This window comes from Carica papaya, chromosome 7 (genome assembly GCF_054855325.1).
Source record: "Carica papaya isolate Zhongbai chromosome 7, ASM5485532v1, whole genome shotgun sequence".
NCBI classification, from domain to species: Eukaryota; Viridiplantae; Streptophyta; class Magnoliopsida; order Brassicales; family Caricaceae; genus Carica; species Carica papaya.
Genome location: NC_142315.1, coordinates 27919564 through 27947542, shown reverse-complemented (window position 1 = coordinate 27947542; position 27979 = coordinate 27919564). Strand labels below are relative to the sequence as shown.

At 33.8% G+C, this 27979-nt stretch overlaps 3 protein-coding genes across 8 annotated transcripts; all 3 read left to right on the top strand.

Moving 5' to 3' along the window:
• The first annotated feature begins 1805 nt into the window (after nt 1-1805).
• LOC110806718 (protein CLAVATA3 INSENSITIVE RECEPTOR KINASE 3-like) lies at nt 1806-6456 on the top strand. 2 transcript variants are annotated; one of them, XM_022031637.2, is made up of 11 exons: nt 1806-2317; nt 2445-2577; nt 2664-2735; nt 2979-3122; nt 3393-3464; nt 3651-3710; nt 3821-3924; nt 4005-4136; nt 4228-4572; nt 4880-5259; nt 5620-6456. In XM_022031637.2, the coding sequence occupies exons 1-11, from the start codon at nt 2230-2232 to the stop codon at nt 6007-6009; spliced, it is 1920 nt and encodes a 639-aa protein (XP_021887329.1). In that variant the 5' UTR covers nt 1806-2229; the 3' UTR covers nt 6010-6456. The 2 variants fall into 2 exon arrangements, with proteins under 2 accessions (XP_021887329.1, XP_021887330.1); XM_022031638.2 differs by having other exon boundaries at nt 1807-2317; nt 4008-4136.
• On the top strand, nt 6277-17152 carry ATG18B (autophagy 18 B-like protein). 2 transcript variants are annotated; one of them, XM_022031627.2, is made up of 12 exons: nt 6277-6413; nt 7092-7382; nt 7659-7732; nt 7968-8041; nt 8138-8247; nt 9180-9271; nt 11623-11735; nt 12575-12694; nt 13668-13813; nt 14836-14949; nt 15516-15581; nt 16645-17152. In XM_022031627.2, exons 2-12 carry the CDS (start codon nt 7324-7326, stop codon nt 16784-16786), a joined length of 1110 nt encoding a protein of 369 aa, XP_021887319.1. In that variant the 5' UTR covers nt 6277-6413; nt 7092-7323; the 3' UTR covers nt 16787-17152. The 2 variants fall into 2 exon arrangements, with proteins under 2 accessions (XP_021887319.1, XP_021887318.1); XM_022031626.2 differs by having other exon boundaries at nt 13665-13813.
• A 3316-nt stretch (nt 17153-20468) lies between these two features.
• Nucleotides 20469-27890, top strand: LOC110806719 (uncharacterized). Of its 4 annotated transcripts, none has more exons than XM_022031640.2 (15): nt 20469-20741; nt 21092-21426; nt 21551-21630; nt 22042-22142; nt 22344-22466; nt 22682-22751; nt 23107-23193; nt 23300-23365; nt 23489-23581; nt 23905-23961; nt 24066-24194; nt 24289-24379; nt 25163-25251; nt 26204-26397; nt 27404-27890. In XM_022031640.2, the coding sequence occupies exons 2-15, from the start codon at nt 21198-21200 to the stop codon at nt 27489-27491; spliced, it is 1497 nt and encodes a 498-aa protein (XP_021887332.1). In that variant the 5' UTR covers nt 20469-20741; nt 21092-21197; the 3' UTR covers nt 27492-27890. The 4 variants fall into 4 exon arrangements, with proteins under 4 accessions (XP_021887332.1, XP_021887331.1, XP_021887334.1 ...); XM_022031639.2 differs by having other exon boundaries at nt 21545-21630; XM_022031642.2 differs by lacking the exon at nt 20469-20741 and having other exon boundaries at nt 21285-21426; nt 22020-22142.
• The last annotated feature ends 89 nt before the right edge of the window (nt 27891-27979 follow it).

Below are 27979 nucleotides of genomic sequence, written 5' to 3'. Positions count from 1 at the left end.
TCGCAGGCCTCACGTATTAATGGAAACGACGCCGTACAAGTCCGCAAAGCTGCTCTGACGATAATGGAAAAATACCCTTCACTGCAAGCAAAGAGAATAATATTATATTTAATTTAATTTATTCAAAATAAAATTGTCCAGTCAATTGAAATGCTCCTTAAATTTATTATTTAATTGAAAATTAAAAATTCCCACTAAATTGATTTGAACGTGTCGGCAACCCCTTGAATTATTATCTTAATAAGCTGTAATTACTTTATTTTCTCTTTAATCCTCTCCTCTCGTTTATCAACTAATTAATTTTAATTTTTATTAAATAAAGCTAATTAATTAATTAATTTTTTTTTACACTTGGTTGCTCCTAAATTTGAAATAAATACTTTTCGTGTTAAATAAATTTTAATTTTATATTTATGCAATTTAATTGAATACCCAATACATTTATTTTTATATAAAATATTATAAATTTAAATTATATTATATTTATATTTATAAAATTATAAAAAATATATTAAAAATGAAAATCACGTGACTGATTGAAGAGAAAAAATATGATATATCGACCGAAATTAATGATGAAAATAAACTTTATCTAAAAATACAATAAGATACTTATTCCACTATAAAAAATTATTTTTAAGAATCTGATCACGCTCTAATATGACTAAAAATATAATTAATTATTTAAATCGTTATCATAGTTATACTATACTATCGTATATATAATTATATATAATAAAAATAAAAAATAAATTAAAATTGCGACTGACACCTTTCTTGTCAAAATAAAACTATAATATATATATATGAGTTAATGAGGTTCGCCCATCACGTCGACTGAAATTGGAAGGACAGAAGGAAGAAGGCACCAGTTTAAAGAGTAATCCTTCTGGTCTCTGTTTTGTGTTTTCAATCACTTCATGTGAAAAAGTAAAAGGTAAAAAAGAAATGGAATTTACTGTTCAGATTAAAAAAAGAAAAGCGAAAGGTTAAAAAAAAAAAAAATAGACAACTGAATACTAACCTTCATCATGAGGATGCCAATAGGCAATAGAATAGGGGCATATGTACTGGACTAATCCCCAAAACGGTGCGTATTGGAGACTAGTCAATGGGGTTTTGACTCTCTTTCGATTCCTTTAATTTCATCATTGCCAGCAAATCCGATTTATCCAATGATTAATATGATTTAAACTATATAATTAGCGATTATATACTATGGATTAAATTATATAGAATATAGTATTGAATTTTTGTGTGTGTCTCTGACGTGTCAAGCCGGGGTTAATCTAATAATGGTGATCGAGTGCTTTATGTACATATTTTTTAAATTCAATGAATATATCATATGATTATTTTTTTATATTAAGAAAAACGTGAATCACAATCGAATGATTATTTTCATGGTTCGTTGTTGGAATAAAGTTTTTTTTTTTTTAATAATTAAATCTTTTGGGAACTAATTAAATTAGTATAAATTTATATATATTTTAATTAAAAAATAATTGAAATAATAAAATTTGACTCGTGAATTTATTTAAAATTGGAATAAAATATTATGATTTAATTTGAAAATTTTTTAAAATATATTATTTTATGAAACATTTTGAGGAGATTTAAAATATATCGTTTTAATTATAAATAAAAATCAGTAATTTTAATTTTTTGGGAAAAGAAAATGGTGGGGGCGCATGCTAGCAGAGTGGGGTGCAGTAAGGTGAAGTGCGGTGAGGTGCGGTGCGTACGATTACACACCAGTCTCTCTCAAATTCTGCACACACTCGCAAGCCCCACACTTACCTGACACTCCGTATCAACCACACCTGATTCTCTCCAGACCAACTTTCTCTCTCTTCAAACCTCTTTTGTTTTTCTCTCTCTAAAAAGTAAAAACACCGAAATGCATTTTATATGGGACTGTCACACACCAAGGACGGAGAGGCTTACGCCTTTACTTACATATTTATGTATATATGTATCTCTCTTCCATTGCCTTTCTATTTTTCTTTGAATAATTTGATATCCTTTGCAGAAGTACTACTACTGCTAGCTAAAGTTGGTGCGTGGAGACTGGGAAAAAAGAAAGAGACTCTGTGATAAACCCAAGGAAGAAAAAACAGAAAGGAGAGAGGAAGGATTAGAATTTGGCCCCGAAAACAATTGGTCTTTTTTGTGGAAAAGAAAAAGTATGTTCGTCTTCGACCTCTGAGATTCAATAGCTAGCTAGCCATGGCTACCACCAAGCTCTCTCTGCTCTACTTGTTCTTCCTCTGTTCTGTCACTTGTTCGCTCTCGTACGAGGCTCGTAACCCCGAAGGTAAAACAACAACAGATATCATTCTCTCTGTCTCTTTTTTTTTTGTTTTCTTTTTTTCTCTCTCGCTGTCATCAACAATGGCGTTTTATAGGGTATATGAGTGTTTGACTTCTTTTTTTTTTTGTAGTTGAGGCGTTGACGAGTATAAAAAATGCGTTGAATGATCCACGCGGGGTTTTGAACAACTGGGACGAGGACTCTGTGGATCCTTGCAGCTGGGCTATGATTACTTGTTCATCTGAAAATCTCGTTGTAGGCTTGTGAGTTTTATTTTTTTTAGTTTTGCCATTAATATATTTTGTTTCTGCTGAAACTGATCTGCTCATTTATGGGGTTTCTTTGACAGGGGAGCTCCTAGTCAGTCTCTCTCGGGAACTTTGGCAGCGGCAATTGGAAATCTTACAAACCTTCGCCAAGTGTAAGACGAATATGTATACTCTGTTTTGGCTGGTTTATTCAATTTCTTAGCAATCTCAAATTAATGAGTTCATGAATTTTTTCTGCAAACCAAACAGTGAGATAGAAATCACACGTTTAACGTCAAAAGTAGTTTCTAAGTTAGAGATACGAGAAACCTAGACTTGCATTTTATTTTCTCTTTGTTTTTTTGCTTCACTAATTTTATGTTTTTTTTTTCAAATTCTTCGCCGTGAATTTGAAGGTTGTTGCAGAACAATAACATCTCTGGCGAAATTCCTCCTGAGCTCGGTTCTCTTTCTAGATTGCAGACTTTGGATCTCTCTAACAATCGATTCTCTCGTGCAATTCCCTCGGCCCTTGGTCAGCTTAATAGTCTTCAATACCTGTAAGCATTTTGAAATGTTAGTTTGTTTCCTGTTTGGTTGCCAAGAAAGTAAAGAGAAGAGAAAACTGAAAATAATAGCTGTTGTTGATTAGGTTGAGCAGTTGTAGAGAAAGATACTCTTGTTTGATCCTAATATAATATTAATGGAAACCCACCTGTATTTTGAATTTTATCTTTATATGACAATGTTTATGATACCTTTGTTTTACAAATTTGGGTTTATGATTTATATCTCATGTACTGTTTATTTTTGTCTGGTTTTGAGAGTAGGAGGCTAAACAACAATAGCCTTTCTGGGCCCTTCCCTGTGTCTTTAGCCAAACTCCCACAGCTTGCTTTCTTGTGAGTATTGAGTTCTCTCTCTCTCTCTCTCTCTCTCTCTCTTTCTTTTTCTCCATTGTTTGTTTGTTTCTCTTATAATTTTTTCAGTGTCTTGGAATTCTAATAATCTGCAGTATCTTAATTGTTTTTTCTTCAAAGTATGAGCAATGGGGTTATTCTTTTTCATGAATCTTTGTGATGATTCAGGGATCTGTCTTATAACAATCTCAGTGGACCTGTGCCTAAGTTCCCAGCTAGAACATTCAAGTAAAGCTTCTTCACTAAACCCAAACTCTCACTTTCTCACTTTCTAATATATATCAGTTTGTTGTAATAGTTGTGCATCTTATTTTTAGCCATATATTTTCGAAATGCAGTTTTCTGGGGAACCCGTTGGTTTGTGGAAGTGGTGACTCAGCTGCAGCCTGCATTGGATCAGCTAATGCAATTCCGGCTTCCTTCTCTTCAAGCTCTTCAGCCGGTAACCTTTAGAACCCACTTATGTTGTTCTAAACATCCTTTTCTGTTTAATAATGCTTTATCCCTTTTTTGCCAAACAAGAAGAACGCAAGTCCAAGAAACTGGCAATTACACTTGGGATCAGCTTCAGTAGTGTATTTGTCATACTCCTAGCAATTGGAATCTTTTGGCGTAGAGAGAAACGGAAAAGGCTAACTATCTTAAACATTAGCGGTCAGTAACATTACAACTCAGTTTCCTGTTTTGATGAAAAAACAGAACTAACTTGTCGAAACCTGGATTGGTAATTTGAATTTTTTGGCAGATAAACAAGAAGAAGGACTATTAAGCCTTGGTAACCTTAGGAGCTTCACTTTCAGGGAGCTGCAACTTGCCACAGACAATTTCAGCTCCAAAAACATACTTGGTGCTGGAGGTTTTGGCAATGTGTACAAGGGGAAGCTTGGAGATGGGACTACGGTGGCAGTGAAGCGGTTGAAGGATGTGACTGGAACCTTTGGGGAATCACAATTTCGGACTGAATTGGAGATGATCAGCTTGGCAGTTCACAGGAACTTGCTCAGGTTAATTGGGTATTGTGCTACCTCTATTGAGCGACTGCTTGTCTATCCTTACATGTCGAATGGCAGTGTAGCCTCTAGGCTTAAAGGTTAGTTGCTAGCTTATCTGTTGTTGCAACTATAACTTGCTCTACATGCTTGGAAATCCGAAAGTAGACTGAATACGTTTCATTACTTTAACCCACTCGTCCTTTGTAGAAATCGATTGTTCAGACCTTTTTGATTCCTTCAGTATATCACCAGCTAGTGTTGGTAATCCTGTGTCCTAAATCAGGCAAAGTTAATTGGAAGAATGGAAAAGGATTAAATCTTTGTGAAATGATTTTAGCATTAGAACTTATTCTCAAAGCATAAATCAGCACAGAACTTATTGTATCCCTTAATTATCTATGGTAGCAAAACCAGCATTAGACTGGAACACAAGGAAGAGGATAGCAATTGGAGCTGCAAGAGGTCTGTTGTATCTACACGAGCAGTGTGATCCAAAAATAATCCATCGTGATGTGAAGGCTGCTAATGTGCTCTTGGACGAGTACTTTGAGGCTGTTGTCGGTGATTTTGGCCTTGCTAAGCTTCTTGACCATTCTGATTCCCATGTCACAACTGCTGTCCGTGGAACTGTTGGACACATTGCACCAGAGTATCTTTCAACTGGCCAGTCATCAGAGAAAACTGATGTGTTTGGATTTGGCATTCTCTTGATTGAGCTCATAACTGGTATGAGAGCACTTGAGTTTGGCAAAACAGTCAATCAGAAGGGAGCCATGCTTGAATGGGTATGTTTATCTCTACGTCTAAGTTGCAATCACATGTATATATATATAAAAATACTCAAAAAATAATATATATATATATAAATATATATATATTATTTTTTGAGTATTTTTCTTCTAGTTGCATTTTTTAATGACGGCTTAGGATTAACTATATTTTTTAAAACATTTTGTTAAATAATAGAGCATGACTAATAATCTTGGAAGCTTCTAGATATTGCGTTGCCTTACAAAACTATAAAAGAATAGAAATAGAAAAGACACCCCTTACATGCACAAAATTTGGAAATCTATTCAACAAAAATGGGAAGCAGCTAGGATTTGAACCCTAACAGAGTAAAGTTTTGACAATGGTGGTGACAGGTGAAGAAAATGCAGCACGAAAAGAAAGTAGAGGAGTTGGTAGACAGAGAACTAGAGAGCAACTATGATCGAATTGAGGTGGGGGAGATGCTACAAGTGGCATTACTTTGCACACAGTGTCTTCCAGCCCACCGTCCCAAAATGTCCGAAGTGGTCCGGATGCTGGAAGGTGATGGCCTTGCCGAGAAATGGGCTGCATCCCATAACCATACCAATCCCACCATGAACCTCTTCCACACTAACAAAAGTTCGTCGCGCTCAGTTACTTCATCAAAGCACGAAGATAACAATAGTCATGATAGTTCGAACATGTTTGGCATGACAATTGACGATGATGACGATGACAGGTCTCTCGATTCCTATGCCATGGAACTCTCCGGACCCAGATAAATAACCAACCCCGAAACTCTCCGCACATATTTTCTCCGCCAGACAAACGAGAAAAACTACGAAAATGGTAAAAGAAAAGGTGAAACAAGATAGAGGAAAGAATTCTTTTTCTGTTATTCTTTACATAGTCCCCAAAAATAGGTTTAGTTTCTATATTATGTTTTATAAGAATCTTGGATCAAAAAAGCTTCTAGCTTTCAAGGCTTGTATCGTATATATTCATTTTATTTTCGAAGTACGACCTCTGTTTCTGCAAATTGTACCATACAGATTTTCTGCATAGGGTGGGAAAAAAAAAAAAAAGATGAGAGTATCAGATGCTCTGGACAAGTAGCAGAATGAGGTCGATGGTTTTGACCAAACAAGGGCATGATGTCTGCACTGTTTATAGCTCATTTGCTCTGGTAATTGTCAAAGTGCAAAGGCTGTTATCAGTCATTTTCTTTCTATGCTTTTGCAGGTTCACGCGTCGTCTTCTTCTTCTCATCTTCCCCCTCTGTATTTACATTTCATAACTATTTTTCCTTATTTTTTTATTTAATTAAATATTTTGTTATTATTTTGACTGTTATCATAATTATTGATTTTTAATTATCTGGGTATGATTAATAATTTAAGTAATTGATTAAATATCAATAATTATCTCAACATTATCTAATAATATTTTATTAATATTTCCATACCCAAATCCCATTAAAAGCTTAAAGATATCTATTTATCAAATCTTCATAACATTATGGTGTTGACAAAATAAATGCTACATTCTCAATTAAATTAAATTTAATATAAATTTTTATAATTTATTGATTTAAAAAACTAAATTAGTTTTTAAGATATTAATATTTTATTTTAATTATGAAAATAAAATTATACATATATTTTATTTTAATGAATATATATGTAGAATATTATGCCATAGTAAAAATTAGTAGTTAATTTTTTTTTAACCATAAGTAAAATAACAAATGTAAGGTATTTAATAAGTAAAAATTTAGGATCTTCCGTGCACGTTAGTTTTTGTTTTTGTTTTTATTTTTATTTTTATTTTTCCTTCTTCTCTCAAAATAATCGAGTCTTAACAGTTAACAGCGCAATAAACGGGATGACGTGGCAATTTTAGAGATCGACGGTCCAGATTGAACTATAAAAAATCCAGTAAGCAAAACCAGACGTTACGTGATTCGATCAACTCCAGCAGAACATAAATCTGCTTGTGAACTTTGACGGCTTTGACTTCTGCAAATCCAAAACCAGCCCCCGCCTCCATCCCCGCTTTTCTCTTCTTACTGGAGAAGCATAACGACAATTTACGCAATGGCGAATCAGTCCTCTTCGTACCCTATTATCTGTGCTTCTTTCAATCAGGACAACAGGTGAAGCTCTGATCTATACATGCTTCGTTTGATTCAGCAAAATTCAAATTGTATCCGAATATCCTAGAATTGAGACCTGTTACTCTTTTATTCTCTCTCTCTCTCTCTCTCCTGTATTTTTTTTTTGAGGAAATTTATTTCCATGATTTTCTTATTTGCGCGATTGGTTTCGCTTAAGCTTTGCGATGAGATGCTTGTATTCGTCGAAAAATTTGTTGGTGCAGTTTTCGGCGGAAACCAACGGAAAAGTTTTTAATTCTTCTTTCTAATTTCCAGTGCGTTTGCGATAAGCACGAAGGACGGTTTCAAAGTATTTGATTCGAGCACCGGAAGACTCTGTTATGAACGAGGCAAGTTGCTTAATGTAACTTTTACACAAGTGAATGGAGAATTTTGAAGAACAAACCCACAATTTTTCTATCCTTGTTTAAATTATGTAACTCTCATATATGATTATCCATGGCATGTAATTTGTGAAGGTATCCTTTCATAAGTGCAAGCCATCGCAGTTCAGGCTTTGTCCATAATGAAACTTAGGGCACTTGTGGATTAATTTTACCTAATTGATCTATTTTCTTTTGCTAGTTGTTGGAGCTTTTGTTATTGTTGAAATGCTGTATGGCTCTAGTCTTCTAGCCATCGTTGGAGCTGGTGAACAGGTGCTTCAGCACTTATTGGTTTTGTATTCTAATAAACTTCAAGCATTCTAGTGTCTCCTGTCAAATTCTCATCGTCACGTTATTCAACTGAAACAGCCATTTTTGTCACCACGTCGTCTTTGTTTATTCAATACCACAACTGGGACTGCTCTTAGGGAGTTGAATTTTTTGACTTCAATACTTGCTGTTCGCTTGAATAGAAAAAGGTAATAGTTTTTTATTCTTTTTCTTTTTTAGATAAATGTATACTTTTATATTTTTTGGATCCAAGGGGTAGCCTTCCATGTTTGGTTCTCATTTAAGAACTAATTTGAAGTTTAAAAAAAAAAACTATTTTTCCTGATTGGCTTGGAATGGTATGACACCTAGATTTAATTAGATGGTGAGACATGCTGGAAACTAGTTTTCTTTCATTGTAACTATAAATTTTCTATTGATATTTCACTTTCAGATTTGAATTAGAGGACTTGTAGCCCCCAAAAAAATCTTAGTTCAAATAGTTTGACAGGATAAGTTTAGGTTGTCTGATCCAGAACTTGGCAACCTAAAGGAGGAATCGTTATGCTGAATTAGGTAAAAAATCACATTCTTGCCATTGGTTAGGTAGTCTTTAATGATTGTTGGGGCACATGAAGCCAAAGTGGGCAAGCAAATTCACTGATTAAACTCCAGTGCTGAGAAAATTGGAAAGGGGAGGGTGGTGGTGAATCTTGAGCAGGCATCTCTTTTACGTGTGCTATGATATATGACTTTCTGAATTGGGTGAAAGCTTGGAAGAGATGGTGAACTTGTCGCTTTATATGCTTGGAAAACAGCGGATGGCCTGGCTGAATGTTTTCGATGAGGGTTCTTGGCTTTGAAAGGAAAAGTCCGTGACCTTCTTTATATGGACACTTATGCTTTATCATCATCTATCTGTGTAATATAGCTTCACATGGGTTGTTTGTTCAAGTAAACCTCTGCTCTATCAACTTAGTGGTCTATTCAATCACCTTCAGCTGATCCCTATTTTAGAATGAATCAACTTGTCTGGACTAACATAATCAATTAGATTAGGTTATTTTTCTATTTGGAGAATTTAATTTTTTTGCTTTCATTCCCCTTAATTGGAATTAATTTTCTTCTTCTATTATTGCAGACTTGTTGTTTTGTTGCAAGAAAAAACGTATATTTATGACTCAAATAGTCTTTCCATATTGGACACCATTGATACAGTTCCAAATTTAAAAGGTATGTGAGGGTATTAATATTTGTTCTTACCAGCATTTGCATTTGGTTAGGGATTATGATCTTTGATCCATGAAGTTTTGGCATTTGTTTAAGGATAATGATCTTTGATCCACTAGAATGGCGTCAAATCTTTCATATAACTAAGCGAACATCTTGTTAATTTAGATCTCAATGCTTCTACTTCTCATTCTGACGGTTAAGGTAAATCCTGGTTATATCAGATTTGATATCATTGCTTAAGGACACATGTTTTATGTTGTTTAGAAATTTAATTGAACAATTCACTAGATAAATTATGTCTTAGGTTATATTTACTTGCTATAGTAAAGGAGGTTTGAAGTAACTGTGCTATAGTTATTTAATGAAGCCTACTTTGTTGTCTTTACTCTCTAAGGAATACCTTACTTCAGGGTTTTCCGACTAACGTATCAAGAACTTAATGCCATTTTTCTTATTATCAACAAGTGATCATGTGATTTTCGTTTCAGAAAAAGTCATGTGATTTATGTTATTGACAATGAAATCTATATATATGGTATGCTAATGTAAGACTCGTTCTGTTTTTGTATATAGACACACACACGGACATTTTTTCCTTGTATGAATTTAAGTGAAAATTCTTGGGTAGATGTAGTTACTTCTGAAGTAGACTTGGAAAAATACTTTTACTTAATTAAACCGGGTTAATGATAATTGAGCATTGAGATCAGAAACATGATTAAGAATTTCATAAGTTTCAATTTTCTGCTTTCAAGTTGTGTGGAAGAGGGCTTGTGTGGAAGAGGGCTGCCCCATAGTGCATTGCTTAAAGAGTAGAAACTTCTAACTTTGGCCCAATTAATAAAAAGCTTTAGCTTCGGCAGTTTAGATATCTATATATATATATATATCATATAGCTTATTTGCATGAGCATAAGAGCGAGAGAGAGGCCATATGGCTTGTGTTGGCGAAGGTAGGCTGCACCATAATTCATTGCTTAAAGAGTACAAACTTCTAAGTTTTTGTTGTTATATAAATAGCTAATGCATATGAGCATGTGATCATACTTTTTACTAGGGAAGAGTTGTGGGTTTGGGCGGGGTTGAGTAGAAAAGATAAAAAGTTAAATATGCTTATCCCCTTGACTGTTTTTTGGATCATTTGGAAGGAGAGGAACAAGAGGGTGTTTGAAGAAAAGAAAATGATATTTTAAAGATTGGGGATAGATGGTTTCATTTATTTGGATCACTAATTTTAGGGCATGACTTGTATAGGGTAGATGATTTTGGGTACATAATTGACTGTCTAACAAATATGTAATACTTTTGTATATGAGTGACACCTCTTTGGTACACTGTTAATATATTCATACTTTTTTATTTCAAATAAAAAAATGAGAATGTGATCGTACATGAATATGTTTGAAACTGTAGTTTTGTCTATGATTCCTTTTTTATTTAATTTTAAAAACCCACTTATTTTTTTAAAAAAAGATTTAAAACCCCACTATATAACCTAATTATTGACAATTGTTTCAATTTGATATTGACACATATAAAGTAGAGGACATAATGGCCTTGGCTCTCAAAGTGCAGCTTTTTAGGACAAAATGTCACCATTTATTATTTACTATCAACATTTGCTATTGCTTCACAGTTGATACTTTCAAAAGAAAATGAACAATTGCTCCCATTCGATCCTACAATAATAATATTAATACATTACCAAGTAATGGTACTTCTTTATAATGATTTTTCAAAATTTATTTAATAACAAGAGTTAATTACTGTGAATTTAGATGTTAACCCCCAATGATTCTTACTTTTTGGATAGTAGATGAATTTTTATGATATTCTAATTTTGATAATATAAAAAATAGAGAAGACATTTTGAAAATTTATGTCAACCATATTTTTTTGCTATTTTCAGTTTGTGTATTGGTTATGTTTTGAATAAATAAAAATTGTTTGATCATGATTTAACTGGTTAAATAGCATTATTGTTGTTAATGCTAATAGTGTCTTGTTTTTCTTCATTGTAATTTTATCAATTTCCATGAGATCAAAGTTTTAATGTTTAGTAGAAGATAAAAATTACCAGATGATAATTAGAAATTTGTCAATCTAGAGATTTATTATGTCTATAAATTTTCATTTAAAGACAATTTGTATTAAAATTTAACCATTAAGTAAATTATTTAAAGACAAATTATTTATGTGTGGCGTTTAGGCAAAACACCTATATAATTTTTCTTCTCTTCACTTTTGTTTTATTGTATATGCGGCAAGATGAATTGATCTATTATCTACTACCCGCAGCAACACGTGGGCCAAATGTTTGTAGAATTTTATTTTTCATTTTTTTCCTTCAGGACTTTGTGCATTCTCTCCTTGTCTGGACAGTTGCTTCTTGGCTATTCCTGCAAGTACAACCAAAGGATCTGTTTTGGTGTACAATGTTATGGATCTCCATTCATATTGTGAGGTAGTGAGAGGGTAGCTTCATCCATGATGTATGCTAAGACTTGGATTTTATCTCATTCCATTCTCTTATTTATCCTCTTTTTGCAACAATCTTCAAAGTAGTGTGGTATTAGCCTTTGATATGGAGCAGCAGTCAAGATCATATGACCAAGCTTACCTAACTTTTAAAGTGGGGTTATCTCATGTGTCACTCTAAACGCCAATAGAATAACAAAGAGCCTAAAGAAGTCATCCAGAATATTCACTTCAGCATTGAAGGATTTTTTCTATTTTACTAGACACAGAATGCATTAGGATCGAATTCTACATTTCGTGTTAGTCAGATGATTTACTGCAACTTATAAAAGCCATTCTTCAATTTTTGCACATCTTTCAGTTATTCTGCAGTGCGTAATAAGTGTTTCAGCTAAGAATTTCATAGACAACAGCTGAAATAAATAACTTCTTAGGGGACTTCGTCAAATAATCTTTGAACAACATGATGAACAAAAAGATCGTATTTTTTCCTAGCAGCTTGAGATGAAATTTTTATGTCAATTCCCTGTGCAGTCATACATTTCAAATGGGGAATGATTATTTTCCATTCTTGTCAAATTAGAGAATCTTGATATTTCTCAGGATTTTACGATCGTACTTGACCCGCATTGTCTATGAAGTATTTCATACATAAATGTGAGACTTTCTTTAGATGTTTCCTCTGTTTGATCTGTGCAGATTTGGAGCATATCATTTGTTTCTCGTCCTCTGTGTCCTTTTGTTGATCTATATTGAATTTAGAGCAGATCATTGTTGTTTTCCATCCTCCAGGTCATCTAATTTATGTTGAATTGGTTACAACAGATTGATGCTCATCGTGGACCATTGGCTGCAATTGTTCTTTCTTCCAATGGGATGTACATTGCAACAGCATCTGAACAAGGAACCATAATTAGAGTTCATCTAGTCTCAGAAGCAACTAAGGTGAAGAATGGCTTCCTATGCTCTGTATATGACATGGATACCACGTATGTACTTAAGTGAATTGGTAGTTATCATGAGCATACTTATACTACTCAATGGTACAAAACCAAAGGAGAAGTAGATTTGCCAGCTATTGGAGTTCACATCATGTACAATGATTCTCATGCATGATTGTTGATGGTTTCTATTCACAATCGGAATAATTAAAAGAGAGAAGTATGGATGAGAAACAATGAGATTATAGCTAATATTTTTGCACTAATTTTTTTGAGAGAAATATTGACAAATAACCAAAGCAGGTGGCCCGCAAGTTCAATAAGTTATATACAGAATAAAATTTTGAAAAGGTTTCTGAAATCTGCATCACTAGAAATCTAGCATACAGATAACCATATATTAAGAGTCTGGAACTAGTTATATCTAAATCTGAGGAAAAGAGGAAACCCCAAAATCTCTCTTGTTTCTCCCTCCCAGATTACCCAAAGGACAGAGGAAGGGATAATAGAAAACAACTTTTCTTGATCCCTGGAAGTTCCACCTCCCAAGCCTAACTAAGTACTAATAGATCCCCCAGAACCCAATGAAGCTTCAAAAAATAAGACCACATCCATAAGGCATCAAGTCGAATTGTGCCAAGTTCTTATTTACACATGCATGCCCACAAGAAATTTTATACATCAAATCTATTTACAGCTGTTTCTCTATTGGGGTAAATTTAATAGTCAGTGTGATTGATCTCATGGTGAACGAAACAAATGACAGGATCAATCTTTATGCTGTTCCATTTAGTCATATGACGTGTCAGATACAAACATATATTTCTTTGATTTCCTTTTCACAATCAAAACAAGTTGTTCTCTTTTTTCGTTTTCATTTAATTGAGTATCTGAGCTAAAATGTTAGGAACATATCTTAGTATATTGATTGTGTAATATTTACTTCTTGTTGATTTTGATATTTGTTTTCTTAGCAGTCATATAGTTTCCGAAGGGGGACATACCCATCAACAATATTTTCCTTGTCATTTGGACCATCAATGCGGCTTCCAGATATTCTAGTAGCCACAAGTACTTCGGGTACTCTTCATGCTTTCTCTCTGGCATTGGCTATAAATCAGAGGTCAGAGCAACAAGTGAATACTTAACTTTGCTTACATTAGATTGAAACATATTGCTGGGAGCTTATTGCATGTTTAACTATAGGGGTTGCAGAAGTGTATATGCTACGCCTGTATTGGGATGCTCAGCCCTACTTATCATTAGCATTTACTCCAATTATCCTTTAAGTAAATTAACAATGCTTTGCAATGCTTGTGTTCTTTTTCGTTCACAATATGAACAGTGCATATAATTGCTTTTTTTTTTTTTCCTTTTGAAATCTACATATAGTTGCTTTTGTTTCTTGGTATATGTGCTATTACCACATTGATTTTCCAATGTTAACACTATTTGCTTCAATGCAATTTGTCTTTTCTTATTGGCTTAGAGTTACAGAGGCATCCCTGGAATTTCACTGGCACCATGATCCTCTTTCCATATAGTACTTCCATTTTGTTACAGTTACAAAAATTGCTAAATTTTAATATTTTTGAAAAGGAAGTATTTGAGTGATAAAAAGGTGGAACGGAAGCATATGCCTTTTTTTGTTTCTTCCCAGCTGTTTCATTGGGTTTTTATGTACTTGTATTCAGTCAGTGCTTCCTTGGAATAACAAACCGAAAATCTCTTGGTCCTTTTTATCAGCGATACTTCACACCTTAAGTATAGGATATAGTTTTATTCATCTCTTTTGCATCTGATATTCTTTTCATCACGCTGAACAATCAGCATTTGTGATGGTTTAAGGGAACAAGAATGGAAGATTTTTGATTTTGTAAACTCCTTAGTAACTCCTGATAATTGTAAAAGTAATTTCTTTTAATTATAGACAATCTTAGTTCTCTTCTACCAAAAAGTTGCGGGCAGCATGCTTCTGTTTTCCTTTTTAGCTTTTAAGAGCATTATATGTTTCATGCTTATCCTGTTCTAAATCATGTTAAGGCTTTATGGAATTATCCAGTTTCTATTTCGTATCTACAGTTGCAAATTACTTGGAGAATTTGCAGAATTATCTGACCTCATATGATACTTTACTCTTAGCAGAAGTAGAAGATCAAGTAGTTTTCTGGGATCAGTTTTACCCAATTCTCTGACTGATGCCCTGGATCCAGCTCATCATCATGTGCTTCATAATGCTGTTTCAGCTGGAGTCAAAAGGTGAAGCATTCCCTAAGTGTCTTTGTTAAGTTATTAGCAGATAATTAAGTACGTCTATCAGCGCTAAGATATTATACAAATGGGATAACCATACCTATGGATCTGATGTTTGGTAGCATCTTCCTCAGCTAAGCTTCAATATTATCAGCTTACTTTTCCTGTTTGTCTTATTTGTTCTTGGTTATTTTTGATAGTTTCAATTCTCAAATAATTCCCTTATTTATTCTTATCAAATTCATCTACAGCCAAAAAGTTCAGTCTAAGTTCAACTGTTTGAACCCTTGATTTTGCCCAGTCTATATGTAACAATATAATGTTGATTAGTCAGTAATTCAATCTGTTTTTTTGGTGTTATTACTCCTGTACTCACTTCAAAGTTTTGGTCCGACGTTCCATCTCCATGAAATTGATTGAGTCACTCTTTTTATGGCATCATTGTTGCTTAGAGTCTGAGTACAAAATATATGAGAAAAAAATTAAATATATATGTAGCGGAGAAAAAATGTCTACTTGTATATATTACTCCATTTAACAGCAATTAATGAAATCTGCTTTTCTGGGTCCAGCTGTGCAGTGGTTCGCAAGATAGAGAAGGTTCCTGCTTCTTCCTTATCCAAGGCTGTAGCTTGTAGGTGAGTTATGTGATCTAAACCAAGGGCACTGAAATATGAGCTCCTTTTTCTATTTCCCCTTCTTTCTTGTGGCAACATGTTATTTCATGTTAGCTCTCTGGGAGCCTACTAGCTAATGAGATTTGTGATAAATTGATCCAAAAGTAATGCAAAGGCAGATAAAATGTATCATCAAGATAGAGCACATTTAATATTACCAAGTTAGGAAATGTCAAACTTGTTTGCACTGAATAATGCATTTAGGATGGTTCGTATATAATTAAATGAGATAATAATTGACTAGATGGTATTGCTGTTGATTCTGGGATTTTTATTTTGGTCGAGAATGATACAATCATGTAAGTTGTAAGGGCTTTCTTTGAAAACCATGCGGAGGTACAAATAGTACATATATACACCTGGATCATACTCGTTAAATGAGCTGCAAACATTTTAAATGACTAAATCTTGTTGAAATTATCTTTGGTTGCATCCTTGTCCGGTTTTGGTTTCATCTCTACTTTTTGATTCAACTGTTTATGATGCATGTCGAACATTTTGGTAGGTTTTCATCTTCACATCATTTGCTAATCTAGGTGCGGTCTGAATAACAAGGAACAAACCTTATAGATACTCGTGCATGTGCATATTTCTAGAGATGCAAATATTCAGATATTCCAATATGTCATGTATTTGTCAGTCATAAGTATGGACTTGTCATTGTTAACTTAATTTGCTTTTGTTGTCTCACGATTGATCTGGAGCTCTTGCTCCGTTGGTCCATCTACTTCCCACAAGTGTGGAAAATTCTATGGTGCCTCAAAAACATTATACCTCTATAGTAATATTTTTCATAATATTTTAGTAACTTTTTGCTGTAATCATCCAACATTATATATTTATCTGGTTCCCATTAAGTGTGATGTCTCCAAAAAAACCATAATGGCACGCTACTACAAGTCTTATTGCATGCTACCATGGGTTCCCTGTTCCCACAAGCTACTAAATATTTATACCCTTTGTAAAATATCTACGGTTGTCTGTCAGATTGACTGGTGTCTTCTTTATGGTGTTTCTGTTATAGGTTCACTATCTCAGTAGTAACATACAACGGATATTTCCAAGAATACACCTTAACCATCAACAATCAGAACGAAGCCGTGTGGGCTTTGGAGCGCGAGTTTAATCTTTCAACAGCGACTCAGGCACTATCAAAGAAATCATGAGTATTGGCTGCTAACTTATTTTTTCAGCTCAGAAAGATTGTACTACTATTTATAAACACTAGTTGGGTGCAAGTTCACTAATTGTAATTGTAGAATAGCCTACGAGATTGAATTGCTTTTGGGTATGCTTGAGAGTTGGGAAAAGAGATTTAAGGGGTGGGAATTCTTACATTATTGTTATTATTATTTTGCTTGGCTGTTTAAAGGCATTAGGGAGGGGAGAGAGAAGTAAAGAGAAAATAAGTCAAGGTTCTCTGGTTTGTAAGTGAAGAGGAATGTAAATATTTACTTATAACTATTTTTGTCTTTGATATGTTTGATTTATATCGATATATAAAACCAGGACTTCAAAATATTTTCCGGAAATTTCACCAAGCATGTGTTTCCAGGAAGAGACTACATAAATTCACAAGTAATTTAGAACAAAAAGCTTAAATCTCAGGGAACCAAATTGGTCAACTATATAATTCTCACTCACTTCTGTAACTGTGAGAGAGGAAGAGACTGCACTCATTTTTCTTTTAAAAAACAAAAATAATACACCACCGCTACTACTGTTGCTCTCACCATTTTTGTTCCTCGGAGCCAAAGCGATTAGTTTCAAGATCGACTTGTGCTTCTCTGCTTTATCAGATTGCAAAAATGAAAGTCGATAAGCAGGTAGTTTTGTCTGGATCTGTGCCGAAACTTGAGCGAGATCAGGGGAACTGGCATTCAGATGGATTGCAGATGATCGCCACAGGCAACGTAGTTTATAACCCGAAGTTAACTCATCGGTTGCCTGATCCAGCTTGATACAACCAATGATTAGAACGATAGGCAAATTATCGTTCATGGAGTGGAAGGTTCTTTGATTATGATTATCTCGGTGTCGTTACAGGCATACAGCACCAGCATTGTATCTTTATGTATAATCTCAGAGGTCACTGGCAATCTCGGCGTCTGTTGGAGCTGCTGAGAAATAACAGGGATTAAATTCCTTTTCGAATATTAGAATCCTAATCCATCTCGGATTCTAACTGGATAAGCTACAAGCAGACTTGAATTCGGATATCCTTGCTTTTATAAATAAACAGAGCCTAAGCCTTCTTTCGCATTGTAATTGTTCCTTCCAAATGCTATTTGCTATTGTTTGCGTAATATAACAATAATATTAAATGGCGTCGAGTAAGTTTTTTGTTCTGTGTTTTCTTCTTTTTCTCCTTCAAACCCTACCGACGCTGCAATTCAGAGTTATTCCTCATGATTGGAATTCTTACCTCCATGGCCTGAACATCGAATACGAACGCTCATCGTTCAAAACAAGCGAGATCAACAGCTCCAAGGCCGTGGTTTCCATCAAGAACATCACCAAAGCCTTATCCAACGCCGGGTATGAGGTCATGTCAGTGATTCTCGAGAATCAACTCCCTTCCTTGGTGCCTTACAGCGACGGCAAAGACGGCACGGTCACCATCTACAATAATAACTCCATTACGATTTTCGTTCCTCCAAACGGAGCTGCTGTTAACCTTCAATGGTGGAACTCACTGGAATACCAAGCAGTGATGGCGAGGGTCGACAAAGAAGGTTTCGAATCAGGTTCTCTGCCAAACGGATCGGAGCTGGTCACTATGGATAGCGAGAAGAAAATTCTCGTTGTGACTTCTCAAGGATGCCAGAACGGTTTTCCTTCCATCAATGGCGTCGGTATTAAGCAATGGGATGTGTACAATGACGGCCATTTGATTGTTCATGGAGTCGAGAATTTCTTCGATTTCCGCTCGAGAGGTGAATTTCAAGAGAATTTTCCGGTGCATTCTTTCGATCCAGACTTGGTTATTTGGGGAAGATTCTTGGATGATTAGTTACAGTCGTGTAGTCTCTGTAGATGTAGAAACAGTAAATTTTGTAGGATAAAACAGTTGAATTTGTAATTTAATTACTGCGAAATTCTTTACCGATTAGCGGCTAAGGTAATTTTCCTTTTTCTCAACGGTAAATAAGTGTTTTAACATATTTTTTTTAAAATTATATATTTATTAATAAGCCATAGAGAAATTAAAAATATTTAAAATTAATAAAAAGTAAATTACAGTAATTAGCCCACAACGTGAACAGATATAATCATCAAAACCCAGCACGTGGGTGGTTAAAAAAATAGCATCAACCATCATTAATTTAGACAGTGACGGTAAATAGTAAAAAACAAAATTTACAAATTACTGTGAGACTCGAAGCCGTAATTTTCTCATCATTTGCTTTTAATCCTGTTCACTATTTTCGACATTAATTAATTAATTAATTTTAAATAATAAATAATTAATATTAATGAATTTAAACTTAAATTGCCGGTGACAAAATAACTTGTATGAATAAATTTATTTGTTATTTTCTTATTACGTACATGTGATTAAAAAATAAATAAAATTATTAAAATAAATAGAAATCCTTATCCTTCATGGTCCTACCCAAAGTGGATATTAGCAATAACGTTGTGGGATTGTCACATGACTCATTTGTAATCGAGTCACAATCAGCTTTATTAATTGAATAGGCAAATTCATTTACCCAAATATTACATAAAATTTGTTAATATTTTATATTACATAATATTTAATAGAACTTTAACTATAATAATATCTATGAAACAAAGTTTTCACGTGAGTATTTTTATTATTATAATTTTCAAAAAAAAATCGATAAATTATTTAAATATTTTTATGAGAAATTTAAATTAAAAAAATAATATTTTGATAATCAATTTTAATCGTTGTATTTGCTTATATGTTTTCATACTTTCTTTTTTCTTTCTTTTGATGGGTGACTTAATTAAAATCTACACAATGATGTTAATACCCATTATATTGTAAGCTAAAATATAATTTTTTCGACAATTGAATAGATTATTTAGAGGAAAAAAAGTGATCATATTCATACAACCTCCGTGGCTTGAGATTGTTTTTTCAAAAAATTATTCAGATTGATTTAAAATTTCACAAGATTTACTTGAGATGTGATAACCCTAACATAGTAAAAAATTCTCACTCGATACTTCTAGTTAACTAGTGTGTTTTATTTACAAGTTGGTTCAAACTTAATATTAATAAATTTATTCAAAGGAATTTTGGAGATGTTGCGTCTGGATGTTTGATTAGAATAGTAATCAAATATGAGAGTTTCATATACAACGTTAATCTTATGAACGTTATGCCTAACCAAAATTTTTGATATTTTTGAGAGTGTCAAATTAGTTCATAATATTAGTATTTAAAAATTTATTATCAAAGTTGATTTTTTTTACTTTAATCACCTATTATAAAAACGATCCACCCATAATATCTATCATTACAACTTTATTGATAAGATATACAATATTATTAATAGTGATTAAGATATTCATATTCTCAAATTATTTTTAGATAAAATATTTTGTAACATAATAAATAGTGAGGAAATGAAATATATAGTAATTCATAAAATATATATATTTTTAAAAATTTTAAAATTTAGAAAATTTTCTGAATAAAATATATAATTAAATATATATATATATAAACGATATTTAATCTGGGTAAGTAGTAATTATAAAATAAAATTGAAAATGCCAAAAAAAAAAAACCAATTACACAAGAGCGTAGTTTTACAGATCATGTTTGTCTTTTTTTTTTTTTTGGTTTTATTGGATTACGGAGTCAATCAGCACCAGCCTACGTGTAAACCCAAACGCACCGGAGAACAACACCTCGCAAGTCGAAACAGCTCAAAAGAACTTGGAGATCCAAACCTCGATAGACTCTCTCATATTTTATCAGGCCCGTTCATCTCCCGAAACACAGGATTCGTCTTTCTCGTTTCCCAAACAGAAATTCAAGAACCAAAAGAATCACACACAACATCATTTCCATCATCTTCTTCTGGTTTTGTTCTTTCTGCAACTCTTCAGGTGGAGAGAATCATCGTTTATCTGAATCAGGTGCTTCTTTTTTGGTTGCCTGATTGATTTTCTTTTTTTTTTTTCCCTGTGGAGTGCTGTGTATTTATTGCGGTTTGTTAGGGAAGACGCCATCAGAGATGAGACTTTGTTTTTGTTACGAATAATGTATATTTTAAATGATGAACAGAAAAGTTGTTTTGCTTCTTATTGGTTGCATGTTCTCCTTTGCCGCTTCGGTGTATGCATGTATCTCGATTCTTTATTCCATCAGTTTGATGGTGGAATATTAATTCCTGTACACTTTTCTTGATCATGTATTAATTTTCAGTTTCGGTGCTTTTTGCTGTTTGTAATAATCAACGGTTTTTTCTTTTTGTTTTGGATATCAGGATTCTTTTGTATTGTGGAGCTGAAATCTTTAGTCATTTGAGCTTGTGCGGTTTTATCAAAAAATATTGGCTGATAATTTTGGTGGAGACTTCCATTGGATTGAAGATGAGAGCGATATTTCCATCTGTTCGCCGCATAAGAGCTGCTTTACGGCATCATCAGGTCAATTACTCGAGCAATTGTGCGAAGAAGTCAAAGAATTCGATAGATGCGAATCTTGCTTCTGCTTATCGAGTTACTTTCAATGCTGATGTAAGTAGATTTTTTACTCCTACATCTGTGATCTCAAGAGCTCTGTCGACGGCAGCTGATTATGCCAAAGTTACAATTGGAGGTTGTCTCCTTTCCGTTTCTGGTGCTTCTTTTTCACTTCTTGATTATAGGAACCTCCATTTTTTTAATTTACAAAAAGTGAATTTTGTTTTTGCTTTTGTTTTTGTTTTCCTTTTTAGCTACAGACGTGAACAGAGCAGGGCCTCTCGTGGAGTATGAGCGAAGAATAACAGCGGGTGAACTTGTGGATGGGGATACGTGCCAGGTATCGATAGCAGTTTTATTTTTGCATGGTTCATTTGCTTGTTTCTTATAACCTGACTAGAATTTGCAGGCATGGTAACGGCTTATGGATACCTAAAGTCTATTTGCGAGCATTTATTGTTCCTGCTGTGGCGTGTTTTTGACAAGCATATTCTCAGATTAACGGAGAGATAATTTTTCATTTAGGATTTGCGTTACTTTTAATGAATCGTAGACACATTTTCATTGAAGTAATTTGCAATTATTTCTTTCATAAATTAATGGAGGGTAGTACGATTTGATTTGTGTTAAATAGTGGGTTTACTATTAGATGGCTAAAGCCTGAAAGGTCGAATGGACTGAGAACATGAATTTTTTTTGAGGCTGTTCCCTGGTTTTCCTTGTTCAAAGGTTAAAAGAAGCCTATGTGCAGTTAGGTACTTTGAGAGAACTTCAGAGACTCTATGACGAGCTTGCTGAATCTGCTGACACATGCCAGTTGGATCGCTATACATCTTCAGAGAAATCTGGAAGGTGATGTTTGTTTATTTCTTCTTTTGATTTCTATTGCCCATCCTTGAACTATTTCTGTTGCCCATCCTCGAACTAATTTGCAAGAGATTGCCTTCTGAGTTATTGTATTCTCTAATTGGCTTCTTGGGATATTCAAGTATGTTGCTCTGGTCTAATATCATAAACAATATCTCACTTGATCATAAATTTGCATGTCTTCAGGAGTAGGTGGCTGTGGTCTCGTTTCATGCCTCAGGCTTCTTACTCGCCTGTAAAAGGGCTCTATCTTTATGGAGGAGTAGGCACTGGAAAAACTATGTTAATGGACTTGTTCTTCGATCAATTGTAAGTTGGGTATGCTACTAATTTTTGTGATTTACTTTACTTGATTGTTGATATGTTGTTATCATCCTCAGAATCATTGTTTAAACTAGAAGTCTAAATGCTGTATAGATACACTGTGTCAGTAGTTCCGAGTCATTTTATCTTTATTTAGACATCATTATTGTCTGGATTATTTCATTGATTTGTCTCTTGATATACGACTTCTATGTCCTTAGGCCCTGCAGCTGGAGAAAAAGACGTATTCATTTTCATGACTTCATGTTGAATATTCATAGCCGCTTGCAAGTAAGATTCAGCTTTTGTGTTTATTCATCAAATTAAGTTCATTCATAATTAAGAAGAAAATCTGATAACACTCTTTTAAGTTTTTATTTGTTGTGCAATGGTTAAGATAATTAATTATACTAATTACCTTATGGTTAATGTTTTGTTCTTTTTCAAGTTAATCTAATTCAACCAAGTCTTAGTCTTGAACTATTTGGAATCTGTTATATTGATGTTCTTTCTCATAATAGAAATTTTTCTTCGATTTTGTTGCAAAAGAAAATTGAGGTAGTCAATGTGCAGTATATTAAATAGCAGTTATTTGCAAAATTAATTTTTGTTTATTTAATTCATCTTGCTTGTTAATTTTTTGCAGAAGCACAAGGGTCTGGCAGATCCACTTGAAGTTGTTGCAGGAGAAATATCTGATGAGGCAATTCTATTATGCCTAGATGAATTTATGGTAACTAATCCACTGTTACCAAGTCTTCAATGAGTAGAACATACTTCATCTATTCAAACTTCCATCAAATTAAGTTGATTTTTCTTCTTTACATGATCTCCCATAGGTAACTGATGTTGCTGATGCACTGATACTGAACCGTCTTTTCAGACATCTTTTCAGCAATGGTGTTGTAAGTATTCTAATTTCAGTATCTCTGTTTTATGTTCCTGTCACTTGGATGATGTGGTTCAGTGGATTTCAGCTGGAACTGATGAGAAATTTGTCTGTGTACAATGATGCGAGGCAAGTGTAGATTCTTGTTGCCACCTCAAATCGTGCTCCAGATAACCTCTATGAAAGGGGATTGCAGCGGGATCTTTTCCTGCCCTTCATTTCTACCTTGAAAGTATGTTCATGTTTTTCTTATTACAATTGGGAACTCTCCTGAGAATATTTAATAAAATACATGGAACTTCTTTGTTCCCCTTAAATACATAGAGAATTGTTGGTATATTTTGTAAAGGATTTTTTTTATTTGCTGTTTGAGTAACAATGCTGCAAATTATTTTGAATGATGTAGGTAGAACTTTAGATACAAACTTGTTTCTTTTTGAGGCTGACAAACATGTTGGTTTCATGTGAAGGAAAATGCACCCTTTTGTATATGTACCCCTTATCAGCTTATGCTTCATAAACTTAATAATAAAGGGAAATTTAAATCTGTTGCAGGAGAGATGTGTGGTTCATGAAATTGGTTCTTCAGTAGACTACCGGAAAATGACTTCGGTATGGTTACAAACCTTTGCAAATCAATATATTTCATCTTGTTTCTGTCAGATGGTATCATTACTTTAGTACAAGAAATTTATTTCCTTTCTCTTGAACTGCAGGCAGAGCAAGGGTTTTACTTCATTGGCAAAGATTTGTCAGCCCTTCTAAAACAAAAGTTTCAACAACTGAGTGGGACAAGTTCAGCTGGTCCAGCAGAGGTGGAAGTAGTGATGGGAAGGACATTGAAGGTGTGTTTTAATTTGTGTTCTGCTGAGGCATAAATCAAGCAGTGAATACATATCAAAATTTAGCCCTCTTATTTATTTTTTATTGTGGTGCCAGGTTCCAATGGGTGCCAGTGGATGTGCGTATTTTTCTTTTGAGGAGTTATGTGACAGACCTCTTGGAGCTGCAGATTATTTTGGTTTATTCAGTAAGTCATTTTTTAATCTGTTTTTATTTGCATCTTAAGAGTTCATGCAACTATCCGTGAAGTTGGTTATGGCTGTACCAAATTACTTTTGGAATTTGAAATTGTACATTCAAAAAAGAATAAAGCTAGTCAATACCTGACAGTATTAATAGGATAAAGATGAAATAAATACTATGAAGTATAAGCCTTATTAGGCATTTCTGACAAAGTTGCAGCTAGCCTTTTTTAAATGTTTGTGTAGTATAAGTCTCGGAACTGCAGATATTAGTCTATTCAGTAAGTCATGTTTGAATATATTTTTATTTGCATCTTAGCGTTCATGCAACTATCCAAGAAGTTGGTTATGGCTGTACTGAATTTACTTCTGGAATTTGAAATTGCACATTCAAAAAAGAGTAAGCTAGTTAATACCTAGAAGTATAATAGGATAAAGAGAAAATAAAATACTACGAATTATAAGCGATATTAGGCATTTCTGACAATTTCCTTGGCTATGTTCCAAAGGCACTGGAATTTAGGAACTATTTTTTTCTGTTTTTTCAACTGCCAAGTAAGGTCATAGGCTAACTCTTTTTCTTTTTCCTAAAAAAAAAAGAAAAAAGAAATTGATCACAGGCAAGCTCCTTAGTTGAGGTGTCTAAAAATTTTTGTGGTTTCTTTGTCATGTTGAATGTCTCAATGTGCTCATGTTGCAGCATATCTTACAATTATTGTGCTTTCTGCCCGATTCGCCCCTTCCCTTCTCTGGTTTTTATATTTTCTTGACTTGTTTTCTTGTTGCAGAGACCTTTCATACACTAGCATTGGAAGGTGTCCCAGTTTTTGGCCTCCACAACAGGACTGCAGCGTATCGGTTTGTTACACTAGTTGATGTGTGTGCCCTTTCTTGTTCTTTTGAATACTTCTCAATTTCATGCTGCATTCCATTTTGGCTATGTATTTCCAGCAGTAGGAGAATGATATCATACATTTGTCGATCCTTCTTGGTTTACATTTCTTTATGCTTTCCTGTGTATATATGTTTGTGTTATCTACATATAAATAAACAATCAAGCAATAAAACAAGAAAGTAGAGAATATAGAGATTACATGTTTTGGTCAGTTTGACTTGCATCATGACAGAGCCTGATCAAATTCACTGTGAAAATATCTAGAGATTAAAAGAATCTTCTCATGGTTCAAACACTAGCCTCCAACACATTCAAACTCACTGGATAGTTTTTTGAAGAGGATGGAAAGATATTTTTATATGTAAAAAAAAAGAGAAACAATCTTGTATATGATGAATTTGCTCTTTTACCCCCAAAAGTTTTAGCCAATGTATATCAGGTTCAATCAACTAGACTTAGGTTGATTTCAGTGGAGCAAACAAGCAAAAAAGAAGCCCACTTTGCTTGTCTGCTCTGCTATGTGGAAGTCTCTTTAATAGGACTTTGAGGAACACCTGTCTTAATAGCACTTTGATAAAACTTAGGCATGGATCTAAGAGTCTGCAGTTACCCATCCTCCAATATGATTTGTTCAGACTTTTGCGATGATTAATTAAATTTCCCCTAATTTTAAACTTTTTGATGGTGGGAGTGTTGGGAGAGGAAAAAAGTGAACTATAAAAATGTTCCTTGCACCAGTTATAATTCCGGAAGACTTCTTCCCTGGTCTCTTTTCATCTTTAATATTCGGCTACTTTAGGACCACGTGCATGAAATCCTCATATTGATTAAGTTTCCATAAATTGAAATCTCATGTACTTCTACAACTAATTCTTGATGTCAAGAGGCTATGGTATAATTATTTCTTTCTATGGTTCAACTTTTCAAATGACAGGTGATGTATGAGAACAAGGCCAGACTGTTATGTACTGCTGAAGGGAGTCCTCAAGAACTGTTTGAGAGAATAGTAACAATCTCTGATGCACAGCATATGGCTCCTAGAACCTCTTCAAGATCAAGGAGAAATGATGACTCTGATCTTTGCGTTGATAATGAATTGGGGTTTGCAAAAGACCGCACCATTAGTAGGTATGGCTTCGATGGCATGTGTTCTTTGCGTCTTGGATCAGGTTCTGTTTGTAGACAATTGGCTATATTACATAGTTGGCTATATTACATGGTTGATGCATAAGCATAAAAAAATGCTAGATATCTTATGTGGATTTAAGGCAGTCCGAAATTCTCAATGGAGAAAAGTCAAGGGGGATTTGATTGTGGTGTTGTGTAAGTTATTTGATTCTTAACTACCGATTATGTTATCTTTACCTTCTGCTGGGTAATAGTTTAACCGACTAAAGAACTTATTTTGAAATATTTAGTGCAGTCAAAGGTCCTCTAGGTACATGCATACAGTTTTTAAATTTTATTCTCTGGATTTGTTTATATTTTATACATAAAAAGGTGGAGTAACTGAAAACAAAAGTAATTTTTTGAAAATGATAGGAAAAAGACAACATGAATTTGAGAGGAATGTTTTTAGTATTTTCTAGAAAATGTTTTGTTTATACCAAGTACCACACATTCATATTGTCATATATGTTCTTATGCGTAAACATAATGGACTTAGAAAATTAAAATCTGAATATATTTCTCGGTACCATACGGATTCTTAATCTTCTAACTAAAAAGTGGTCTAAAAGTCTAAATGTATAAGATAGTCACAGATAATTTAGAATGCAAAGCAGCTTGTTTGGAATAAAAAAGCCTTCTATTTGTTACCTTTTGTTGCCTGTCATTTCTCCTTGATTAAGGACATGTGTATATAACATTCTACATAAATTGTCTTTCCAGTGCTTCCTCTTAAGGAAAAAGATATAAGAAATATGAAAGCTTTATATATTCTGGGTATAGCGTGTCAAAACGATGAGATGTTCGTCCGAAGAACTTGAAAAACTTACATGCAGCATCTCTTAAATAAAATACTAAGAGCAGAAATTTTGCTTCTTGTTCTTTTACATACAATTGAGTAGTTGTTTTGGCTGGATCTGCTTTTCCTCGATGCAATTGTTAATCACAAAACCTTTAATGACCGCAGACTAACAGAAATGAATAGCAAAGAATACTTGGAGCAGCACGCAGCTATAGTAGCTGAGAAGCAGGATTTACAGAAGATACAAGCATGATATGAGGAGTAACAAACATGGTAGTTTAGTGGAATAATATGGTTACAGGTTCATGACAGCTTTGCCATTCAGGAGGTTATGGTGCTCCATTGGTGAGAAGGTTTAGTTGCATCTTATGGCTCATTAGGTCAATAAAGTTTAATAACGTATCCATATGTAAGTCATCAATCCAATAGTCTACTCTTTCAGCATGTTATATCATGCCATTAAGTTATATAAGAGTTCCATTCTGACAATAATGCTGGGTACATTTGATTTGAGCAGGGAAGTCTTTTTAACCTGATACTTGACCCTATAAGTTGATGCTTGTGCTTATGAACTTGTCTGTTTCCAAGCATATAATTTGTCTGTGACTTGAGAAATTTAATTTCTATAACAGCATTTATTATTATTTTTTTATGTTCGTGTCTATTTAGTAAGCCTAAGAACAGTTTTGAATTACTAAAGTGACAGTAACTCAAAGCTTTGTTCTGTTTGGATAAATTTTA

What these genes read in the sequence shown, in the direction of transcription:
- LOC110806719 (XM_022031639.2), top strand. Translation starts at nt 21,198, where the DNA reads ATGAGAGCGATATTTCCATCTGTTCGCCGCATAAGAGCTGCTTTACGG. An exon ending in CCTTCATTTCTACCTTGAAA is followed by an intron (nt 23,582 to 23,904) that starts GTATGTTCATGT and finishes AATCTGTTGCAG; the next exon opens with GAGAGATGTGTGGTTCATGA. An exon ending in GGTTTGTTACACTAGTTGAT is followed by an intron (nt 25,252 to 26,203) that starts GTGTGTGCCCTT and finishes TTCAAATGACAG; the next exon opens with GTGATGTATGAGAACAAGGC.
- LOC110806718 (XM_022031637.2), top strand. Translation starts at nt 2,230, where the DNA reads ATGGCTACCACCAAGCTCTCTCTGCTCTACTTGTTCTTCCTCTGTTCT. An exon ending in CGAGGCTCGTAACCCCGAAG is followed by an intron (nt 2,318 to 2,444) that starts GTAAAACAACAA and finishes TTTTTTTTGTAG; the next exon opens with TTGAGGCGTTGACGAGTATA. An exon ending in CTTACAAACCTTCGCCAAGT is followed by an intron (nt 2,736 to 2,978) that starts GTAAGACGAATA and finishes GTGAATTTGAAG; the next exon opens with GTTGTTGCAGAACAATAACA.
- ATG18B (XM_022031626.2), top strand. Translation starts at nt 7,324, where the DNA reads ATGGCGAATCAGTCCTCTTCGTACCCTATTATCTGTGCTTCTTTCAAT. An exon ending in TCGTTGGAGCTGGTGAACAG is followed by an intron (nt 8,042 to 8,137) that starts GTGCTTCAGCAC and finishes CAACTGAAACAG; the next exon opens with CCATTTTTGTCACCACGTCG. An exon ending in GTTTCAGCTGGAGTCAAAAG is followed by an intron (nt 14,950 to 15,515) that starts GTGAAGCATTCC and finishes TTCTGGGTCCAG; the next exon opens with CTGTGCAGTGGTTCGCAAGA.